Source organism: Panthera leo, chromosome B1, assembly GCF_018350215.1.
Source record: "Panthera leo isolate Ple1 chromosome B1, P.leo_Ple1_pat1.1, whole genome shotgun sequence".
Lineage (NCBI taxonomy): Eukaryota > Metazoa > Chordata > Mammalia > Carnivora > Felidae > Panthera > Panthera leo.
In genome coordinates this window covers 135,539,115-135,559,774 of record NC_056682.1, presented here as the reverse complement: position 1 = coordinate 135,559,774, position 20,660 = coordinate 135,539,115, and the positions used below count along the sequence as shown (strand labels likewise).

The window sequence follows — 20,660 nt, the reverse complement described above, 5'->3', positions numbered from 1 at the left end:
AAACAGGTTGAGTTCTAGCGTCTAAGGGGTGGGAAAGTTACAATCCCCTGACTGCAAAAGTGTCACAGCAGGGAGAGGGTAGGAGTCCTGTTTAGAACCTTTTCTGACTGAGAGTGTGAAGGGCAGGAAGAGAAGGGCTGGAGTGGGGATGCTGGAGGAGCCAACCCGAAGATTGCTGAGGTTGCTGCTTGAGGAGAGGCCCTAGGCTGCCCTTGGGATGTCCCCTGGAGAGAAGGGTGAGGGCATCACGGGCCGCCTTGGTGTTGCTTCAGTTCCAGCCAGGCTTATCTCGTCACCACAGGGACTGCTGGGGGTGGGGGTGAGGGGGGCAGGCTGTCCACCTCCTTTTTTCAACTAGAAAAGACTCACTTTTGTTTCTTATATTGGGGCTCACCTAAGACTTTCTTTGGAACAAAGGCTGTGGCGTCTACTGCAAATCCCGGGTTGGGGCTTTTGTGCTGGGCCAGCACCTTTGTGCCCTGTCTCTTGAACATTCATAATTCCCCAGGGGCATTTCTTGAAGTTTCTTTGAAGCTAAATTTAAAAAAAATTTTTTTTAATGTTTATTTTTGATAAACAGTGAACAGAGTGTGAGTGGGGGTGGGGCAGAGAGAAGGAGACGCAGAATCTGAAGCAGGCTCCAGGCTCTGAGCTGTCAGCACAGAGCCCGATGGGACTCGAACTCATGAACCGTGAGATCATGACCTGAGCTGAGGTCTGACCCTTAACCAGTTTAGCCACCCAGGCGCCCCTGAGGCTGAAAAATGTAAAGTATATTTTCATGTCCTCTTTTGGCTTATCTTCATCCACCAGGAATTTTGATAGTTTTTGTGTCTTGTCAGCTGTTCTCACCTTGCAGTCAGGTTGCCCTTTTGAGAAGTTTTGTAGAACTTAGATTTGCATCCCCTAAACTGCCTAGTGTCATTCCTGGGTTTTGTGTTGGTGCGTTCTTCCCAAATCTAGACTGTATGCCTCTCAGTGCAGAATGTTTCTGGGTTTTTTTCCTCCCTTTGCCACTAACATTGGGCACGAAAGTGAGCTTGGTCAAGTAAAGATTGTCACTCTGTGCTTAAGTGCATGATTTATTTTCAGTTGGGGGTATATGCCTCTGAGCTCTCTTAAAATAGCCTGAACTTGGTCTTCTCCGCTTTGTCCTCAGGGGTCCAAATCCCAGCAAAGTGCTACAGCAGCTGTTGGTGCTTCAGCCGGAACAGCAGTTAAATATTTACAAAACCCTCAAGACTCATCTAATTGAGAAAGGAATCCTGCAGCCCACCTTGAAGTTATAGCTGGGTCCGGAATGGGAAGGACTGACAATAAGGAATTCTACAGAAAAGCACTGACAGATGAAATTTTGTAATTGTACAGAAAACTGGTTGAAAATGCAATGGATTGAAGTTTTAAAGACATGAATGTTTCTTCTCTAAAATTACTGTGAATATTTAACCAACACTTGAGCTAAGTTATGAAATGAGTAACAAATGATCAGCAAAAGATCCTGTACTTTTTTCTAAAGAGTATTTTCTGATGTAAACTTCCTTCCCCTGACTTGCCTACATTTCATAATGTAGAAGACTTTGTGTTTTAAAGAGTCAGACAGAAAAAGAATAAAAATTGAGGATGTCTTAAGATTGCATCTGGCATTGTGCCCTTTGCACAAATATTTACTTTTGTACTTGGAGTTGCTCTTAATTTTAACAAAATGTTTTATGTAAGGCACAACAGGAAGTTAGTTCTCCTGTACTTCCTCCTCTTAGTCTGAAGTTGCTTCTGAAGGGCTAAGTTGGATCCAAAAAAAAAAAAAAGAAGCTTGTCTGCTTTTCAAAGAAGTAATCATTTGCCAGGGAAAAACATTCCACTTTTCGGTAGGTTCAAAAAGAGCAGACCTCAAACTCTACTCCTGATAAAATTGTTTGGAAAAACATGACCTTGCAAAAAATTTTCAAGAAAAACAAAGGAGAATTGTGCTATGAAGAACATCATGTACGCATCCTCCACAGATGACAGGAGCTCAGGAGGCAGCATAAGACAGTGATGTGTGACACAGGCCACCTCTTGGTCGAATTCTCTGCTTTTCCTCATTTCCCTCTAAACTGATTTCCATCAGTTTTGCAGCCTCAAGCACATACGATCGATATAGAGGGTGGCAAGTAGGGGTGGAGGCTGAAGCACAGAGGGGGTGCAAGAGTAGCCCTTCCCCAGATTAGGGCCTGCCCACTTGTGTCCTGGGTGCCTCCCTGCTGGTGCCTGTGAAGCCCCCCGGACACTCACCCGGGAAGAAGAAATCTGCCTGGAGACCCAATCCCCGACAAACTCCGTGGGTACAGCCAATCTTTGTTCCATTCCTCTTTCACATCATGTCATCAAATCTGAGGACAACAGCTCGTTATTTTTTTCTTCCAAGAATGAAAATCAAGCAGAAGTGATTCTCATCTTCAGAACAGAAAGCACATGAATGCCAAACCTTTCCTTTGTTGGACTGGACACTGTAACCGGATAAGAAATGTGTTGTCATCAGTGAATGTAAATAAGCTGCTGTTGCTGTGTGCTCTCTCTATCCGTATTTATTGTATTGAACAGTTGGCATTAAACCTTCAGAAGTTGCCTAGTGCTCCTTGGCTAACTGTTCAAAGAGGAGAAATAGATATATTTTCAAGAATGTTTTGCTAATGAAAAGAGTACTATTTTTGTTTAAATCCGAAATAAATTTCAATTATTTTATATTTCCGTTCTACTACTCTGAGATAAAAGATAACATATCTGCTTGGGATCCATGGATGTAAATCTATAACTAGCAGCTTCATCCCGTGCACCACACGATTATAGTAGATAGAATTAAACTCCGTACCAAGAGTCCTGTTTTTTGGTTTGGTGTGCGTGTGGCCAGTTCATCTGCCCCGGAGGTGCTCAGTGTCATTTCACTCTATCCTGTAAGAACCTAGCACTGGCACTGGGGATGTTATTACAGGAGGGAATTTTTCCTTTCAAAGGCTACCTACAAGTTCATGTTTAGCATCTCTCATTTGTATTTGCCTAATTAAAAGCTCCAGATGTTGATCCTAAAAGAATTTAGAGTAACAAAGTTTAAAAAATAAAATGAAAACATTTGTAACAGGAACTTTGAAAACTTGGTGATTGCCCAATTAACTGCTTGGAGGCACACAGTTCCTTCTGCATTTTTTTTTTTTTTAAAGTGATGGGTGAGGCGCTGCGATACAGAATTATAAGAGCATTACTGAATACACGTATTATAAAATCAATATTATAAACAAAATACTATTAACAATAAAATATTAAGCTAGAAATATTTGGGGTCACAGTAATAGCTTCCCTCAAATATGGTTTTAGAGGTGGGTGAACATTATTCTATGTGTAAAAAATTAAATTCTTTAACAGAGCTCTAAAGATTGACCTTTTTAGTGTACTTTTGTAGCATGTATATTAAAATAGAATATATTTTAGCAAAAGATTGCCATAAAACCCTGACTTCGATAATTTTTATACTTGCACCATGAAGAGGGCTTAAATTCCAGTGTAGGAATGTGGTGGCAGAAAAAGACGACTAGGGACTTCCTTCACAGTAATGGCTAATTGTTCCAAATCTGCTATCTTTGGAGGTACTCTAATTGTATTAATTGCTTGACTTTTTAACCTGTGGGATGCAAATATTTCCTCAGTGCTTTTCCCGTAGTGGTGGTGCATATACATTTACTGTCTGTGAATAAAAAGACCACACCCATATCCCCCCCCCCCCTTCCTTGGTACTTTGGTTTGAACAAAGTATCACTTTGTTCAGTGAAAAAAAAAAGTAGAAACTGGACATATACTGTATATGGGTGGGAGATAGCTTATGATTTGTGTCAATGAGTTCTCTGAACCTTTTACTGAAACTGAGATAGGAAAATAAAATTGAAACAAATCACATTTTAACTTTGTTGTGCCATTTTCTCATCAGAGAAGAATCATTCATTCAGCTGGTGTTTACAAAGTGACAGCTGATGTGTAAGCATCGTGTACGGGGTATATTCCATCACCAACAGTGACATCTTCAGGGCTGGGATATGTGGTTCTGTGATGGTAGAACGTGTGTTTGTTGAGAAATGATGTCCTCAATAGAGGACTGAATTTTTAGGATATTTTCCACAGCTTATAATTACACATTTATTTTTGTGAACCTCTGATCCGGCTTTAAGCTATATGGACGCTGAATAGCGTCAGTTTTTTTTTTTTTTTTTTTTTTTTTTTTACGTTTATTTTTCAGGCAGAGAGAGAGCATGAATGGGGGAAGGTCAGAGAGAGAGGGAGACACAGAATCTGAAACAGGCTCCAGGCTCTGAGCTGTCAGCACAGAGCCCGATGCGGGGCTCGAACTCACGGACTGCGAGATCATGACCTGAGCCGAAGTCGGACGCCCAACCGACTGAGCCACCCAGGCGCCCCAATAGCGTCAGTTTTGATCAGCCATTGTGTTCCCGGTGTTTGGCTCCCATGCCCGCACTCTCGAGGCCCTCAAGCTTCTGAACAATGATTGAGTGTGGAGTCTTAAGACCCAAATGTGTCCATTCCTACTGATCGTTCTTGGATAGCCCCTCCTCACCTGCCCCAGTTCTCATTTTGCATAACTCTAAGATGGATGTCATTTTTCCTAGTTCCTAGGGTTAAGTAAAAACTCATAAGAATGTACCATGATTTTGTCCAGCATAAAGGAGCTGATTAGTAATCCTTAGTTTCCTTTCTTCCTATCTGCTCATCTGTTGCCCATATCCAGTGCAAAGTGAGTTTGGTAGAACTGACCAAAAAGGTAACCACATTTGGCCACTTACGATTTAGGTGGTATTAACATGAAGAGTCCCTTGAATGGTAGACAGCCCATCTAATTCAGCAAACCTAGAATGTTTCCCAGACATCCAGCCCCAAGAACAAGAACTGTAGTTCTCTGCCTAGTGACAAAAGTAGGTAAATACTATATGAGGTGGATGTTGATTGGGGCAATAACAAATGTGTAAACCAGAGTGGGGAAATGGGAGACCACCATTCTGGCCTCCACAGAGGATCTGTCTGCCCTATAGACCATCCACAGCCAGTTCTTGCCACCTGTTCCAGAAACTTTACAAACTTTAAAAGTCAGGCCTTAAGGAGGGTCTCCATTTGGGATGCTGTGTGTTGTGTCCGCAAAACGTCTAGACAATTGAGCCAAAATCAGATACCTGTCCTGCCTTAATCCCATTGTCTTCCTTTTCCTGTAGAAAAGGGGAGAACATTCTTGAATCATTAGATAACATAGAGACTCAGCATTGATGAATGGAATGTTAGATAATGGTAAAGTGAGTTTCTAAAAGGAGCTGAGAAAATACAGCTTGGTTCTCTGTGTACAAAGGACATGTGGTTGTAAAGCAAAAGCCTTGTTCAGATAGAGAAAATTATTGAGGGATGGTCCACCCAACAGTGTCCTCTTAGAGAAGGAAATCTCAAACTGCGCTCTGTCAAACTTACAGCACAACAGTACGGTTTGGGGGCATGAGCTCTTACCCTTCTTTCCACTGGGCATCCTGCTTGAGTCTGATGGGTCCAGGTGGCTTTCTAATAAAACCTGTGCAGTGTCAAACTTCAGACAGGACCTAAAAGAGCGATAAGTTTGGAGAACGTCTTTGAGTACTCTACTAAGTATATTTTTGATCAGTTTTAATCTCAAAAAACTTGTGAAGAAAAGGAACCCAAAGGCTTCAGCTAGTATAGGTAAGACACACAACTGAATTGCCAGCAATTCCATTTGCTTTTGGTTTTTCAACAGCTTTATCAAGATATAGTTTATGTACCATAGCATTGTACAACCATCACCACATCCAGTTTGAGACGATTTCCATCACTCCACAAAGTTCCCTGGTGCCCATTTGCCGCTAATCCCCACTCCAACCCCCAGTCTTAGGCAACCACTACTCTGCTTTGTGTGTCTATAAATTTGCCTTTTCTGGACATGTCATCCACATGGAATCATACAGTAGGTAGTGTTTTGCGTCTGGCATAGTATTCTTGTATGTATCAGTATTTCATTCCTTTTTAGGAATACAGTATTTTGCTGACCTACTTACTAGTGGCATTTGGGTTAGCTCCAATTTTTGGTTATGAAAAATGTTGCTATGAATATTTGTGGACATGTCTTTGTGTGGTTATGTCTTCATTTCTCTCAGATTTCTAAAGGTGGAATTGCAGGGTCATATGATGTTCATGTTTAACTTTTAAAGAAATGCCCAAGCCATCTAAAGTGGCTGTACCCTCTTACAGTCCTGCATGCAGCATACGAGGGTTCCAATTTCTCTACAGCCCCACCAAAACGGCACCGGCTTTTTAACGGTAGCCATTCTCACTGGGATATAGAGGTGTCTCACGGTGACTTCAGCTGCATTTCCCAAATGGCTAATGGTGCTGAGCATCTTTACATGCGTTTATTTGCCACTTGTAGATTTTCCCTGATGAAATGTCCGTTCGTATCTTTGCCCATTTTTACATGGGATCGTTTTTCTTCTTTTTGAGTTGTAAGAAATCAGTATATGTCCTGGATAGCAAACCCCTTCTCAAATTCATGACTTGCAATTATTCTCTCCCAGGCTGTGGTTTGTCTTTTTGGTTCTTTTTTCATTCTTAAGACTTTTTTACAAAAGCAGTTTAAAGTAAAGTTAAGGGGAAGTTACAGATATTTCCCATTAACCCTTAGCTCCACTCCCCGCCCCCCGCATTCCAGCTATCACCAGATTCATGGCGTTCCTATTATTTACATCCCAACCAGAGTGGTGCATTTGTTACAACTGATTAAACTTGGACTGACAGATCATAGTCACCCAAGTACACAGTTTACACCAGGGTTCATTTTGGGTGGTGTACATTCTTTGGACTTGGAAAAATGTATGATGATATATACCCACCATTATGGTATTATACAGAGTATTTTCACTGCCCTAAAAATCCTGTGCTTCTCGTTCATTCCTCCCCACACCCCTAATCCCCAATCTTTTCAAGAATCATAGTTTTGCCTTTCCCAGAATGTCCTCTAGCTGGAATATAGTTGGAATCGTACAGTATGTAGCCTTTTCAGATGGGCTTCTTTCACTTAGTAATATGCATTTAAGCTTCCTCCTTTTCATGGTTTCATAGCTCCTTTATCAGTGCTGAATGATAGCCCATTGTCTGGATATATCACAGTTTGTCCATTCACCTACTGAAGGACTTCTTGGTTGCTTCCAAGTTTTGGCAGTTATGAATAAAGCTGCTGTAAACATCAGTGTGCTGTAACGTCAGGTTTTTGGGTGAACATAATTTTTCACCCCCCTTGGGTAAAGTTTACCAAGAATTATAGTTGGTGGATCACATGGTAAGAGTATGTTCAGTTTTGTAAGAAACTACTAAGCCGTCTTCCAAAGTGGTTGCACCATTTTGCATTCTTACCAGCAGCAAATAAGAATTCCCATGGTTTCACCTCCATGCCAGCATTTGGTTTTGTTGATATTCTAGAGTTTAGGCATTCTAATAGGCATGGAAGTGTTTTGTTTTGAATTTTCCTAATGATGTATGATGCAGAGCATCTTTTTTTTTTTTTTTAACAAGTTTATTTAAACAACAAGACATTTGACTTGAAGGGAAAACGACTTAGGATACGTTTCTTTTAAATTTATCCCTATTTAAAGACAGACTGCCCTACATGTAACAGCTATGTACAAAAACAGTTATAAAACTGACCTTGGTTTTACAATGGGAAATAAGAAACATTAAGTTCTCCAATCAAGCAAAGTGAGCATTTCTCTGTTGTTCTTTATTGGTTAAACAGTGAGAGCAAAATAACTTAGTGGAACATAAAGGTACGATCTGAATGAGCATGCCACTAACGGACAAAAGAAGTATTTCCATAGAATCCGTATTTTTCCCCATCCCATTTCCATCTAATATTGATCAAAACATATCACTGGCCATTTAGTTAAAAAATGCAATATGCTTATGCACATATAGTTACTTTATGTACAATAAAGGAATGGAGAAGGGGAAAATGAAAGAATAGAGAAAATTATCCTGTAGTAGTCAGAATGTGGTTAGAACCAAACTGTGGTTTTCTAACTGAGAATGTCTTCTTGGTCTGGAGGAACAGAGTTCTGGAGTGAAATAGCAGGTTCACTTTTTGGTAGACACGGCCTTTCTGCCATTGGGACACATCATTTGTATCTTCATCCTTCATCCTCAACTGTGCGGGTGTGTCTTTCATTGATTGGCTGCCCATCCAATCAGAATCTGATCTGCCTCATCAACAAACCCTTTTAAAGTAGCACCAGCCCAACTTGCTTCAGAAACCCACAGTTTTCTCATTCCGTATGATAAAAGAGCATACAGCTATTTTCATCTGCTGAAATCTGAAAGATGAAGAATCCATGGGCTTCTTGTTAGCCATGGTGAGTGCGGGAGTCTTCTCAGCTACTGCTTCACCAAGGAGGTCCCAGGTCTGCACGCGGTGACCACACAAGCAGCAGGACCCGTGGCAGAACAGCATCTTTTCATATGCTTGTCGTCTGTACATCTTCTCTGGTGAGATGCCCATTAAGGTCTTTGATCCATTTTTCTTCTAATGGGATTATTTCCTTACTGTTAAGAATTCTTACATATTGGGGCGCCTGGGTGGCTCAGTCGGTTAAGCATCCGACTTCGGCTCAGGTCATGATCTCACGGTCTGTGAGTTCGAGCCCCGCGTCGGGCTCTGTGCTGGCAGCTCGGAGCCTGGAGCCTGTTTCAGATTCTGTGTCTCCCTCTCTCTCTGCCCCTCCCCTGTTCATGCTCTGTCTCTGTCTCAAAAATAAATAAACATTAAAAAAAAAAATTAAAAAAAAAAAGAGTTCTTACATATTTTGGACGACAGTCCTTTATCACATGTGTCTTTTGCAAATATTTTCAACCACTCTGTGGCTTATCTTCTCATTTTCTTGACATTATCTTTTGCAGGACAGAAAATTTAAATTTAATTAAGTCCAGCTAATCAATTCCTTCTTTCATGTTGTAACTTCTTCTTTGATGTTGTAACTATGATGTGGTTACCATGTGGTAAGTGGCTATTCTGTAGCTGCTATGATGTAGTAACTATGATGTCACAACAACTTAGATGTTATCTTCTAGGTTTTCTGTTATATTCTATATTTATAGTTTTGCATTTTACATTTAGGTTTACGAGGCATTGAGGTAATTTTTGTAAAAGGTGTCACATCTGTGTCTACCTTTTTTTTTTTCTTTACATGTGGATGTCTGGTTGTTCCAGCACCTTCTTAAAGTTTATTTTGAGAGAAACAGGGACAGTGCAAGTGGGGGAGGAGCAGAGAGAGAGAGAGAGGGAGAGAGAATCCCAAGCAGACTCTGCACTGTCAGCACAGAGCCTGACACAGGGCTCGAACTCACAAAACTGTGAGATCATGTCCTGAGCCGAAACCAAGAGTTGGATGCTTAACCGACTGACCCATCCAGGTACTCTTCCAGCACCCTTTTTATCTTTGCTCCATTGTATAACTTCTGCTCCTTTGTCAAAATCAATTGACTATATTTATGTGCTTCTACCTCTGCACTCCGTGTTCTGTTCCATTGATCTGTAGGCTTATTCTTTTGCCAATACCACACTGTCTTGATTATTGTAGCTAAGTCTTATTTACAGCTTACTATATGTAAGCTTGTGACTTATCACTTACCTTAAGTAAGTCTTCAGACTGGGTAGTGTCAATCTTCCAACTTTGTTCTCCTACAATATTGTGTCAGCTATTCTGGGTCTTTTGCCTCTCCATATAAACTCTAGAATCAGTTTATTGATATACACAAACAATCTGTTGGGATTTTAATTAGGATTGCATTGAATCTATAGATCAAATTGGGAAGAACTGATTATTCTGACAATATTGACTCTTCCTATCCACGAACATGGAATATCTCTACATTTATTTAGTTCCTTGATTTTATGTCTCAGAATTTTATACCTTTCCTCATAGAGATCTTGTATATATATTGTTAGATTTATATGTAAGTATTTCATTTTCGGGGATGCTAATGTAAATAGCATTGTGGTTTTAAGTTCCACTCATTCATTGCTGGTATATATGAAAATGATTGGCTTGTGTATACTATCCTTATATCCTGCAACCTTTCTATACTTATTAGTTTCAGGAGGTTTTTTGGTTGATTTTTTTTTTTTTTTTTTTACTTTCTACATACAATTAATTATGTCATCTGCTAACAAAGACAGTTTCATGCCTTTCTTCTCAAACTGTATATTTTTATTTCTTTTTGTTTTATTGCATGAGCTGGAACTTCTAGTATGATTTTGAAAAGGAGTGGTAAGTGGGGGGACATCCTTGCCTTGTAACTGATCTTAGTGGTAAACCTCTGAGTTTCTCACCATTGGGTATGATGTTAATTGTAGGTTTTGATTTTTTTTTTAAGTTTTTAAAAAATTTTATGTATTTATTTTGAGAGATGGAGAGAGAGAATCCCAAGCAGACTTTGTGCTGCAAGCATGGAGCCTGATATGGGACTTGATCTCACAAATGATGAGTCATGACGTGAGCCAAAATTAAGAGCTGGATGCTTAATTGAGCCATCTAGGTGCCCCAATAGGTTTTTTATAGATTGTCTTTACCAAGTTGATGGTGTTCTCCTCTATTCCTATTTATTGGTAGATTTTATCATGAATGAGTGTCAGATTTTGTCAAGTTGTTTTTTTGCATCTACTGATATTATTTAAGAATTTTGTTGCCTTTGTCTTATTTTAAAGCAGGCTCCACACCTAGAGTGGAGCCTAATGTGGGACTTGAACTCATGACACTGAGATCAAGACCTGAGCTGAGATCAAGAGTCAGATGGTTGGGGCACCTGGGTGGCTCAGTCAGTTGAGTATCCTACTCCTGATTTCGACTCAGGTCATGATCCCAGGGTCATGGGATCGAGCCCCATGTAAGGGTTCATGCTGAGGATGGAACCTGCTTAAGATTCTCTCTCTCTCTCTCTCTCTCTCTCTCTCTCTGCCCCTACCCCCTGCTTGCACATTCTCTAATAATAAAAAAAGGCCAGACACTTAACTGACTGAGTCACCCAGGCACCCCCCTTTTTTAGCTGGTTGATGTGATGGCTTCTATTAATTGATTTTCAAATTGGAACCAGGCTAATGCTGCATACTTGGAATAAGTCCCACTTAGTTATGGTGCATAATTCTTTTTATACATTGTTGGATTTGATTTGCTAATATGTTTTTTGAGAATTTTAGCATCTGTATTCATGACAGATAATGGTCTATAGTTTTCTTGTAATGTTTTTGTCCGGATTTGGCATTAGGGGAATGCTGGCCTCATAGAATGAGTAGGAAGTATCTGCATCTGATCTCCAAAAAAGATTGTAGAGAACTGATAGGATTTATTTCTTAAATGTTTCGTAGAATTCACCAGTGAATCCATGTAAACCTGGTGCTTTCTGTTTTGGAAGGTTATCAATTATTAATTCAATTTCTTTAATAGTCAAAGTTTAGCAATTTGCTTTGGCAAATTATATCTTTCATGGAATTGGTCCATTTCATCTAGGTTATCAGATTTGTGGACAAGAGTTTTTCATAGTTTTCCTTTATTATTCATTTCCATGGGATCTGTAGTGATGTTCTTTCTTTTCCAATATTAGTAATCTCCCTCTTTTTCTCTCTGTGAGTAGCCTGGCTTATACTGATTTTATTGATGTTTTCAAAGAATCAGCTTTTGGTTTCATTGATTTTCTGTGATGATCTGTATAAAATCTGTATTGATTTTTTTAATTATACTGATTTCTGATCTAAATCTTATTATTTCTTTTGTTCTTCTGCTTATGTGGGATTTAACTTGCTCTTCTTTTTCTATTTCCTAAGGTAGACCCTTAATCGAAATTTGGTATTTTTTTCTAATATATACATTCAATGATATAAATTTCCTCCTAAGCACTGCTTTCACTGCATCTCACAAATTTTGATAAGTTGTGTTTTCATTTTCAGTTAGCTCAAAATATTTTTAGATTTCTCTTGACATTTCTTCTTTGGCTGATATGTTTTTGAGAAGTGTGGTGTTTAATCTCCATGTATTTTGGGATTTTCTTGTTATTGATTTATAGTATAATTCCTTAGTGGCCAGAGAGCATTGCATGATTTCTGGTCTCTTAAAATCGTTAAGATGTATTTTATGACCCAGAGTGTGGTTTGTTTTGGTGAATGTTCCACGTGAGCCTGAGAAGCATGTGTGTTCTGCTGTTGTTGGGTGAAACAGTCTCTAGATGTCAATTATATCCAGCTGACTGATCGGGTTGAGTTCAACCTTAACCTTACTGATTTTCTGCCTGCTAAATCTGTCCATTTCTGATAGTGGCAAGTCGAAGTTTTCTACTATCATAGGACTTCAAGGAGAAATAGATGAATGCACTTAGTTTTTGCCTCACATAGTTTGACACTCAGTTGTTAAGTGCATGGCTTGACTGTCCTAACGGTATGTTTTGAAGTTTGATGCCTTTTAATTTTGATGCTATTCAATTAGTTTTGTCTGCTGAGAATCCTGTGAGCAGTGTCAAGTTCAGCCAGGAAGATGTGGATCACGCAGACCTTCTCCACGTCTCTGGGTGCATGTGCATAGTCTCATCCAAGAATGTGCTTGGTTCAACCACACAATTCCAGGCTTATGGGGCCATTAGCTCACCCCACTCACTCTTTGCTGAGATTGTCACTTCCACTGACAACTTTACTGCGCTCAGGATTCATCCACTGTTTCAAATCTAGTGAGTCCTCTTTGACAGCTGGGATCCTCATAGTTCTGTCCTGCCATTAGCCATAGCTGAAAATTCTATTTTGTAGAAGGAAGAGAAGAGATAGGTCTTGATCCAAATATAACATCCTCAGCTGAGAATCAGTGGCCAAGTGTACATACACATTCATATTAAAAATATACAAATGGGGCACCTCAGTGGCTCAGTCGGTTAAGCGTCCGACTTCGGCTCAGGTCATGATCTCACGGTCTGTGAGTTCGAGCCCCGCACTGGGCTCCATGATAACAGCTCAGAACCTGGAGCCTGCTTTGGATTCTGTGTCTCCTTCTCTCTCTGCCCCTTCCCTGCTTGTATGCTTTCTCTCTCTCTCTCTCAAAAAATAAACATTAACAAAAATTAAATAAAAATAGGGGCACCTGGGTGGCTCAGTTGGTTAAGTGTCCAACTCTTGATTTTGGCTCAGGTTATGATCTCATGGTTTGTGAGATCGAGCCCCACGTCGGGCTCTGTGCTGACAGCGTGAAGCCTGTTTGGGATTCTCTCTCTCTTTCTCTCTGCTCCTCCCCTACTCATGCAGGTGTGCTTTCTCACTCTCTGAAAATAAACTTTAGAAAAAAATAATAAAACCAGTGCCAAAAGAACTTCATAGAAGTTCTAAATGAGAGCCTTCAGATATACCATCTGCCCTCCGAAGAATGTGCAGGTTACCTGGGGAGACACTGTGGAAGGTGCTGAGATTGTGGTCTACACGAGAGAGGCCCCTCACCTGGCTGGAGCTGGGGAGGGAATGAGGAGGAGAGGTGGCAGGAAAACCCAAGCAGGAGCTGAGACTAGTGCATTCACAGGCTGCTAGTGCAGGCTGTCACTGCCACCTACTTTCTAACCAGATACCTTCTTAGAAGGTATACTAGAAGGTGGTCTGTCTCTAAATCAAAGAGACATTCTAATGAGGGTCTACATGTGACAAGAAGGGGGAGTGCAGGTTGGTTGCTGCTCCCTGAGAGTAAAAACCGATTGGGTACACTGCTGGCGGGAATGTAAAATGGTGAAGCGTTTTGGAAAAAGTTTGGCAGTTCCTCCAGATGTTACACATAGAGGTGCCATATGATCCAGCAATTCCAAAAGACATCAAATGCCCGTCTACACAAAAACACTAATGTTTATAGCAGTGCTATTCACAAATAGTGAAAAAGCGGAAACAACCCAAATGCCCATCAAGTGGTAAGTGGATAGATTATAAAATACCCATGCAATGAGCTAAACTACTTGGCAATAAAAAGGAACAAAGTTCTGATACATGCTACAATACGGATGAATCTCAAACATATGTTAAATGAAGTAAGACAGTCACGAAAAACCACATATTGTATGACTGCATTATACACAATGTCCAGAATAGGCAAATCTGTAGACAGGAAGTAGATTCCTGGTGGCTGGGGCCCGGGACAGGGAGGGTGGGAAGTGACTGCTAATGGTATGAGGTTTCTTTTTGGATGATAAAATCAGATTGTGGTGATAGTTGCACAACTCTGTAAACATAATGAAACCCATTGAGTTGTACACTTTATTTTTTTAGATTTTATTTTTAAGTAATCTCTTTACCCAACATGGGTCTCAAACCCCAAACCCCGAGATTGAGTTGCATGCTCCACCGACACAGCCAGCCAGGAGCCCCAAGTTGTACACTTTAAATGGATGAATTTTATACTATGTTAATTATAGCTCAATAAAATGGTTTAAAAATCTGATTTTAGGAGCCTGAGTGGCTCAGTTGGTTAAGCGTCCGACTTTGGCTCAGGTCATGATCTCACTGCTCACAAGGTCAAACCCTGCATTGGGCTCTGTACCAATAGCTTAGAGCCTGGAGCCTGCTTCGGATTCTGTCTCCCTCTCTCTGCCCCTCCCCTGCTCACACAGTCTCTCTCTCAAATATAAAAAATAAATAAATAAAAAACATTAGAAAATAATGAAAAAAATTAAAAATCTGATTTAGGAATCTGTAATGATGGGATCTGCAGGGGAGCTAATTCTGGGCCTTGGGAGGGTCAGGGAAGGACTGCCAGCTCATTCCATAATGAGACCCCCTCACAGGTTGTGCCACCTCCCTGAATTGTCTGATGGGCAGCTCTGAGGGGTGGGGCAGTGCTGGAATATTTAAACCTCCCCTGTTAGGCGAGACTAGAAGAAAGAGGGCAGGCTCTCTTCTCGGGTGTTGCTGCAGAGATCCTAAGGCTTCTACCATGGGCTGGTGGGCAGCTGGCTCTCCCTGTGGGGAAAGGGTGCTTTGGTCAAAGGTGTCCTCAAGAGTTAAGGAACTTGGAATGTTTAAGGTCAAACCCCAGTGAAAGTTTGAAACATAAGTGTTCAGGCACGTGGTGAATTCAACACACGAAAAATTGAAGACTTGGACAAAAGCAGATTCTGTTAAGGCTGAATACCCACAACATTATGCTAAGTGCAATAAGCCAGTCACAGAAGGACAGACACTGTCTGATTCTCCTCACATGGGGTCTCCAAAGTATTCAAACTCATGGATAAGTAGAGAGTAGAAGGGTGTCTGCCAGGGTCTGGGGTGAAGGTAAGAGGGAGATGTTGTTCAACAGGCACAAAGCTTTAGTTGGGCAGGATGATCAAGTCTAGGGGTCTGCTGTTCAACGCTGTGTTGACAGCTAACCAGATGGTATTGTACACTTCAACATTTGTTAAGAGGGTAGATCTAAGGTTAAGAAGTCTTCCTAAGGGGAGCCTGGTGACTCAGTTGGTTAAGCATCTTACTCTTGGTTTTGGCTCAGGTCATAATCTGGCAGTGTCAGGAGTTCCAGCCCTGCGTTGGGCTCTGTGCTGAGAGCACAGAGCCTGTTTGGGATATTCTCTCTCTCTCTCTCTCTGTCCCTCCCCTGCTCACACTGTCTCTCTCTCAAAAATACATAAACTTAAAAAAAAAAAAAAAAGAGAAGTCTTCCTACAATAAAAATAAAAGTTAAAAATTGGGGTGCACCTGGGTGGTTCAGTCAGTTGAGCGACCGACTTTGGCTCTGATCTTGTGGTTCATGAGTTCGAGCCCCACATCAGGCTCTGTGCTGACAGCTCAGAGCCCACTTCGGATCCTCTGTCCCCCTTTCTCCGCCCCTTCCCTCTGCCCCTTCCTCACTTGCATTCTCCTCCAAAATAAATAAATATAGAAGATAAAAGAAAAAAAGTTAAAATCGGTAAGTTCAAGATTAGTAAAGATGGGGGTGGGCTGCCCCTAATTCTTTCACTCAGCAGATTCACTGAGCAGCTGCTCCGCCAGGCACAACTGTGACCAACACGGATGCCCATCTCAGCCTCTGTGTAGCTTACGCTTCCCTGGGGAGACACCACATAGCATCTGGCCCGTCTCACTGTGGTAGATGCTACAGGGAAGGACAAAGCAGAGGAGGGTGGAGATGGAAAAATCAGGGGCTGGCAAATTGAGATACTGTAGTTTGGTCAGAAAAGGCCTCCCTTACAAGGTGACATCTGAAGACCAAAGTGGCTGAGGGAGGAAGAGGAGCACAATTGGGTTAGGATCCTCACAGGCAGAAGTTCAAGTCTGGGCACAGATGCGCAGGCAGAGCAGAGCGAGTGTGGGGGCGGGAGCCCCGCTGGATTCAAGCAAGGAGGATGCCAGCAGCCCAGCTGAGAATCACAGGGGTCAGCAAAGGCAGAAGCAGCCCGTCCTTAAAAGGAATTCACTCACACTGTATCTCTGTAACCGACTAGAACTCAGTCGGTTAAGCATCTGACTTCGGCTCAGGTCATGATCTCACGTCGGACTCTGTGCTGACAGCTCGGAGCCTGGAGCCTGCTTCGGATTCTGCGTCTCCCTTGCTCTCTGCCCCTCCCTGGCTCTCTCTCTTTCAAAACTAAATAAACATTAAAAAAAATTTTAGAACAAGGAAGATGAAATTCAGTGGTGTTGACACCTCTACAGAACAAAGGCAGGCAGGCAAGCAGGCAGAACAACATTTGCAGATGACCAAAACCCAGCCTGGAGGGAAAACAATCGTAGCAGAAAAGAATTTTCCGGTAAGGCTTTGCATTCTATAGAACTAGAAGAGTATGAACTCAATTCCTATCAAGGATGAGATGATAAAATAACAGAATGGTATGACAGTGAAGATTGCAGAGCTAAGAAAACAAATGTGGCGAGTGTCATTCTTACTGAATTAGAAACAGCACGAAGTTGAACAGACTTGCTGGAAACTGAGTTACACCTCCATGAAGGCGAGCCTCTTGTTTAGGACTAGAAAGTTCTTGAAGAGGGCGGTCATGACATTTTTGAATCATCCTCAAGGCCCAGCGGCAGAGGTATCAGCAGGAACACAAAAGCCACCTTTGGAGAAGGCAAAATACATCTATGTGGGTGGATCCAAATTTGAGCCAGACGCACACTTGATAGCATTGCTCAAGTAGATCCGTTCCTTCCTTTTGTGCAGAATCAGCCTGCAGAGCCAGACTGTGATCCTTGGTTTTACACCAAAGACTCCTCAGGTTGGCCTTGGTTCCAGGGTTTATTTCTAATGAGGTTGCAAAGGAGTGGCTTCCTTTTATGAGTAGAAGTAGCACTTAAGGTATAGCTTTTGTTTGGAATTTGAAGTTGTGCTTGAGGGCAAGTTAGTCAACACACAAGTTGTTTGTCTTGAAATAACTGTCCTCTGCTGCGGGATGCAGCTTACATCTTTCCCTGGTAGAGCAGGAGGAGCGACAGCTGAAAGCCAAGGTTGAATTTCTAGTGTTTTATTTTCTCAATAAAGTATGACATGATTATGCATGAATAGTGAAAAAAAATCTTAAGTACATTTTCACGGCAGTCACCACTCCCGCCCCTCAGGAAAAAAAAAAAAAAAAAAAAAAAGGAAACTGGGAATGGTTTGTAAAGAGCTTTGGCCTGGGAGTCCAGAGCTTAGGCTGAGAATGAAACTCAACACCAGCACAGCTTTAGGACCAGCAAACACCTCTCTGAATCCCTTTCCTTTCGGGTTAAATGAGGGTTTGGGGCAGTGATTTCTAGGGCGACACTTCCCACACTTAATATTCTGCCTGTTGTGGATCTAACTAAAGATTAACAACCTGCCAGTGGCTTGATTTGGGCTTTTAGAGATGTTTCAGCGCATTCCTTTTATGTTCATATTTCACATTAACACACTATATCGAGGACATATATGTCAGGCACTACGTGTCCTATATATATGTTACCCAATTTGATTCTTACAACAATTCTCTGCGGGCAGGTATCATCCTACAAAATTTACATGTGAGGAAACTCAAATGCTGAGAGATAGCCCAATTTCACTGCAAGTGTTAGAATGGGAACTGAGCCCCCAAGCTGGCTTTCTGCCACCCTGTTCCTCACCAGTATATTGTGAACTGTACCTAACATGAAAATGTTACTATTTACAGTTTTTTTTACTTGATCAAAACTTGAAAGTCTTGGACTAAAGAATGGACTAAAAAAAAAGACATTAGAAGACCTCAGAGATGCGCTCTTGGGGTCTGTGTTGTGTTGAGCCATGGAGGTGGTATTCGGATAGCTGGGTGTGGCCGCCAACAGAGGGTCCTGTGTGGCAGGGCCTGGTCTTAGACTTCGTAGGTTTCAGGGGGAGCCCAGTCGGAAGACCCAGGCCTAAACTAGGGACCTTTTTCCCAAATGAGATTGTGTACATGCTTCTTTGCAATTTGGGGAGTATCCTCACACATCTTTTCCTTGGACCAATACTTCTGGTTCACAGAACCCTAGGAGTCCTGAGCCCCTTTTGTGGGGTCTGCAAGATGAAGATTATTCTCACAATACTAAAACATTATTTGCACTGATATTTGTACTTAACTGAGGTACAGAAGCAATGGTGAGTTAAACTGTTGTAATGTAAGCACGAATCAAGCCAGGGGCACCAAACTGCTGGTAGGAGTCATGATATTCTTTACTTCAAGCACACTCTATTAAAAAAAAAAAAGTACCCGTTTCACTTAAGAATGTCTTTGGAGAAGCAGTAAAATTTGCTACTTTTATTAAATCTTGAAATTTAAGTTGTGTGACATAAAATGAGAAACACCCAGAAGGCACCCCTATCCCCAAGTGCAATGTTGGTCTGGAAGAAAAGTACTGGGTCAACTGAGCTGGGAGTTGAGCTAGCTGCTTTTCTCACTGCACACGGTGTTTATTGAAGACCTGACAAACTGGGGTTCTTTGGCAGAGATGTTCTTGAAATTAACAAAGTGACCCTGTTGTTTCAAAGAAAACAGCAAACTGTCGCCAATGATAAAATTTTAGGTTTTAAGCAAAAGTTCGACTTTTAGAAAACTTGTATCCACCATGTGAGTTCAACTTGGAATTTCCTTAGAGACTGCTTGTGATAATTTGATATTATAAATGATTTTTAAAATATATTTTGTAGTGCAATATGTCAAATACTTAGAAGATCTACACACACTTCAGTAGTAGTAGTCATGTAGTTCGGTACATCAGTGAACCAAGATTTTCTAAATGATCGATGTGTGGGTAAAAAAAAGATGGGTTCACAATGCCAGATGGACCAATGGCCTTTAAAGTAACAAAGTATCAAAAGTTCACTGATGTAGTTCCAGACGCCATAGAGTCATCAAGCTTTAAGAAACAAACTATTATCTTTAAAAAACAATAATCTGGAGAGGCTATTAAGAATCCCCCTTCTCCACATACCTGTGTGAGGCTGGATTTTCCTCATATGCTTCAACCAAAATGAAGTATCACAAGATTGAATGTAGACGCAGATTTGAGAATCCACCTGTGTTTAAGTAAGCCAGACATTAAAGAAAATCGCTAATTGTAATAAACAGTTCCACTCTTCACTAAATTTTTTTTTTTTGGTTTAGGTTTCCCCCCCGCATTGAAATATATAATGGTTTTATCATATTTTATTACTTTTTATCATTTTATTACTTTTATTATCATTACTTATAAATGAATTAATACATGTATTTTTAAAATCTGTTTTGATTTCTAATACAATACTATTGATTGATGCAAACCACATAAACAGAAACGTTAGGGTCCTTGATGGTTTTTAAGGATCAAAATGCCCTACGACCCTAAAGTTGAGGAAGCACTATCTTGACCCCTCCCTCCTCACAGGTAGCCATGGACACAGGAAAACCTGATGCACTGAGGGCACTTCAACAGGGGCTTCTCAAGTTCACAGGCTGGGGAACCACTGCAGCCTCCAACTCTCCACTCCTACCTCCAGGCTCTCCAAAACACCAGGCTGGCTCTCAGTGTGGTAGCTCGGCTTGGTGCCATTTCTAGCAAAAGTCAAAAGGAACAATAAATAAAAAAGAGCTTTGCAATGGGTGGGGAAGATGAGAACAGCGATAAAGCAAAAAAGACTAAGTCAATGCTAGACCTATTCTGTTGGCCTGGTTCCTCTTCGATGCTCCAAACAGGCTAAAATGAGGGGTGCGGATGTAATTTTATCAAAGAGGAGAGGCAAACAGCAGATGCGGGACTTAGTGATCATTTGCACATTTGTTCTTTAAGCCCCGAAGAATTTCAGCACTGCTCATCTTCTTGAGGTCACTAGAACTAGGAATATTGCATTAAAGAAATGGTAACTACCCTGTTTTCTCTAAGCGGCTGTTGTCTTAGAAGTTCTCGGCCTTCCGATATCTTTGCCTCTAAAAGGAGTTGCACTGAGGTGGCATTTGTAATAGGCACTATATCCTCAAGTTTGGGACACTGCTGTTCAAGCTTCAATTGAACTGGGATTTTGTTAGTTATCTTCAGAAAGAGGAAACATGAAGTTGCTAACGTAGCCTATATACATATAAAAAGTGTTTTCTAAAAAAAATAAAAGTGTTTTCTATAGTCTTCTTTATTGGGAAGGCAG

General features: G+C 41.1%; 1 protein-coding gene and 1 long non-coding RNA gene across 3 annotated transcripts in view; one reads left to right on the top strand and one right to left on the bottom strand.

Annotated features, from left to right (window-relative positions):
* Positions 1-3,924, top strand: part of CDS1 (CDP-diacylglycerol synthase 1) — a 70,471-nt gene extending 66,547 nt beyond the window's left edge. The window contains exon 13 of the mRNA XM_042936008.1: positions 1,160-3,924. Coding sequence (XP_042791942.1) covers positions 1,160-1,289 — 130 coding nt within the window. The 3' untranslated portion in view covers positions 1,290-3,924. The remainder of the gene's footprint in view (positions 1-1,159) is intronic.
* Positions 2,396-20,266, bottom strand: LOC122218079. Of its 2 annotated transcripts, none has more exons than XR_006201848.1 (5): positions 20,178-20,266; positions 19,478-20,076; positions 16,964-18,735; positions 5,530-5,618; positions 2,396-2,486 (listed from the first exon to the last, which is right to left on the bottom strand). It is a non-coding gene; the product is annotated as an uncharacterized LOC122218079 (long non-coding RNA). The 2 variants fall into 2 exon arrangements; XR_006201847.1 differs by lacking the exon at positions 20,178-20,266 and having other exon boundaries at positions 19,478-19,562; positions 19,932-20,021.
* Positions 20,267-20,660: the final 394 nt, after the last annotated feature.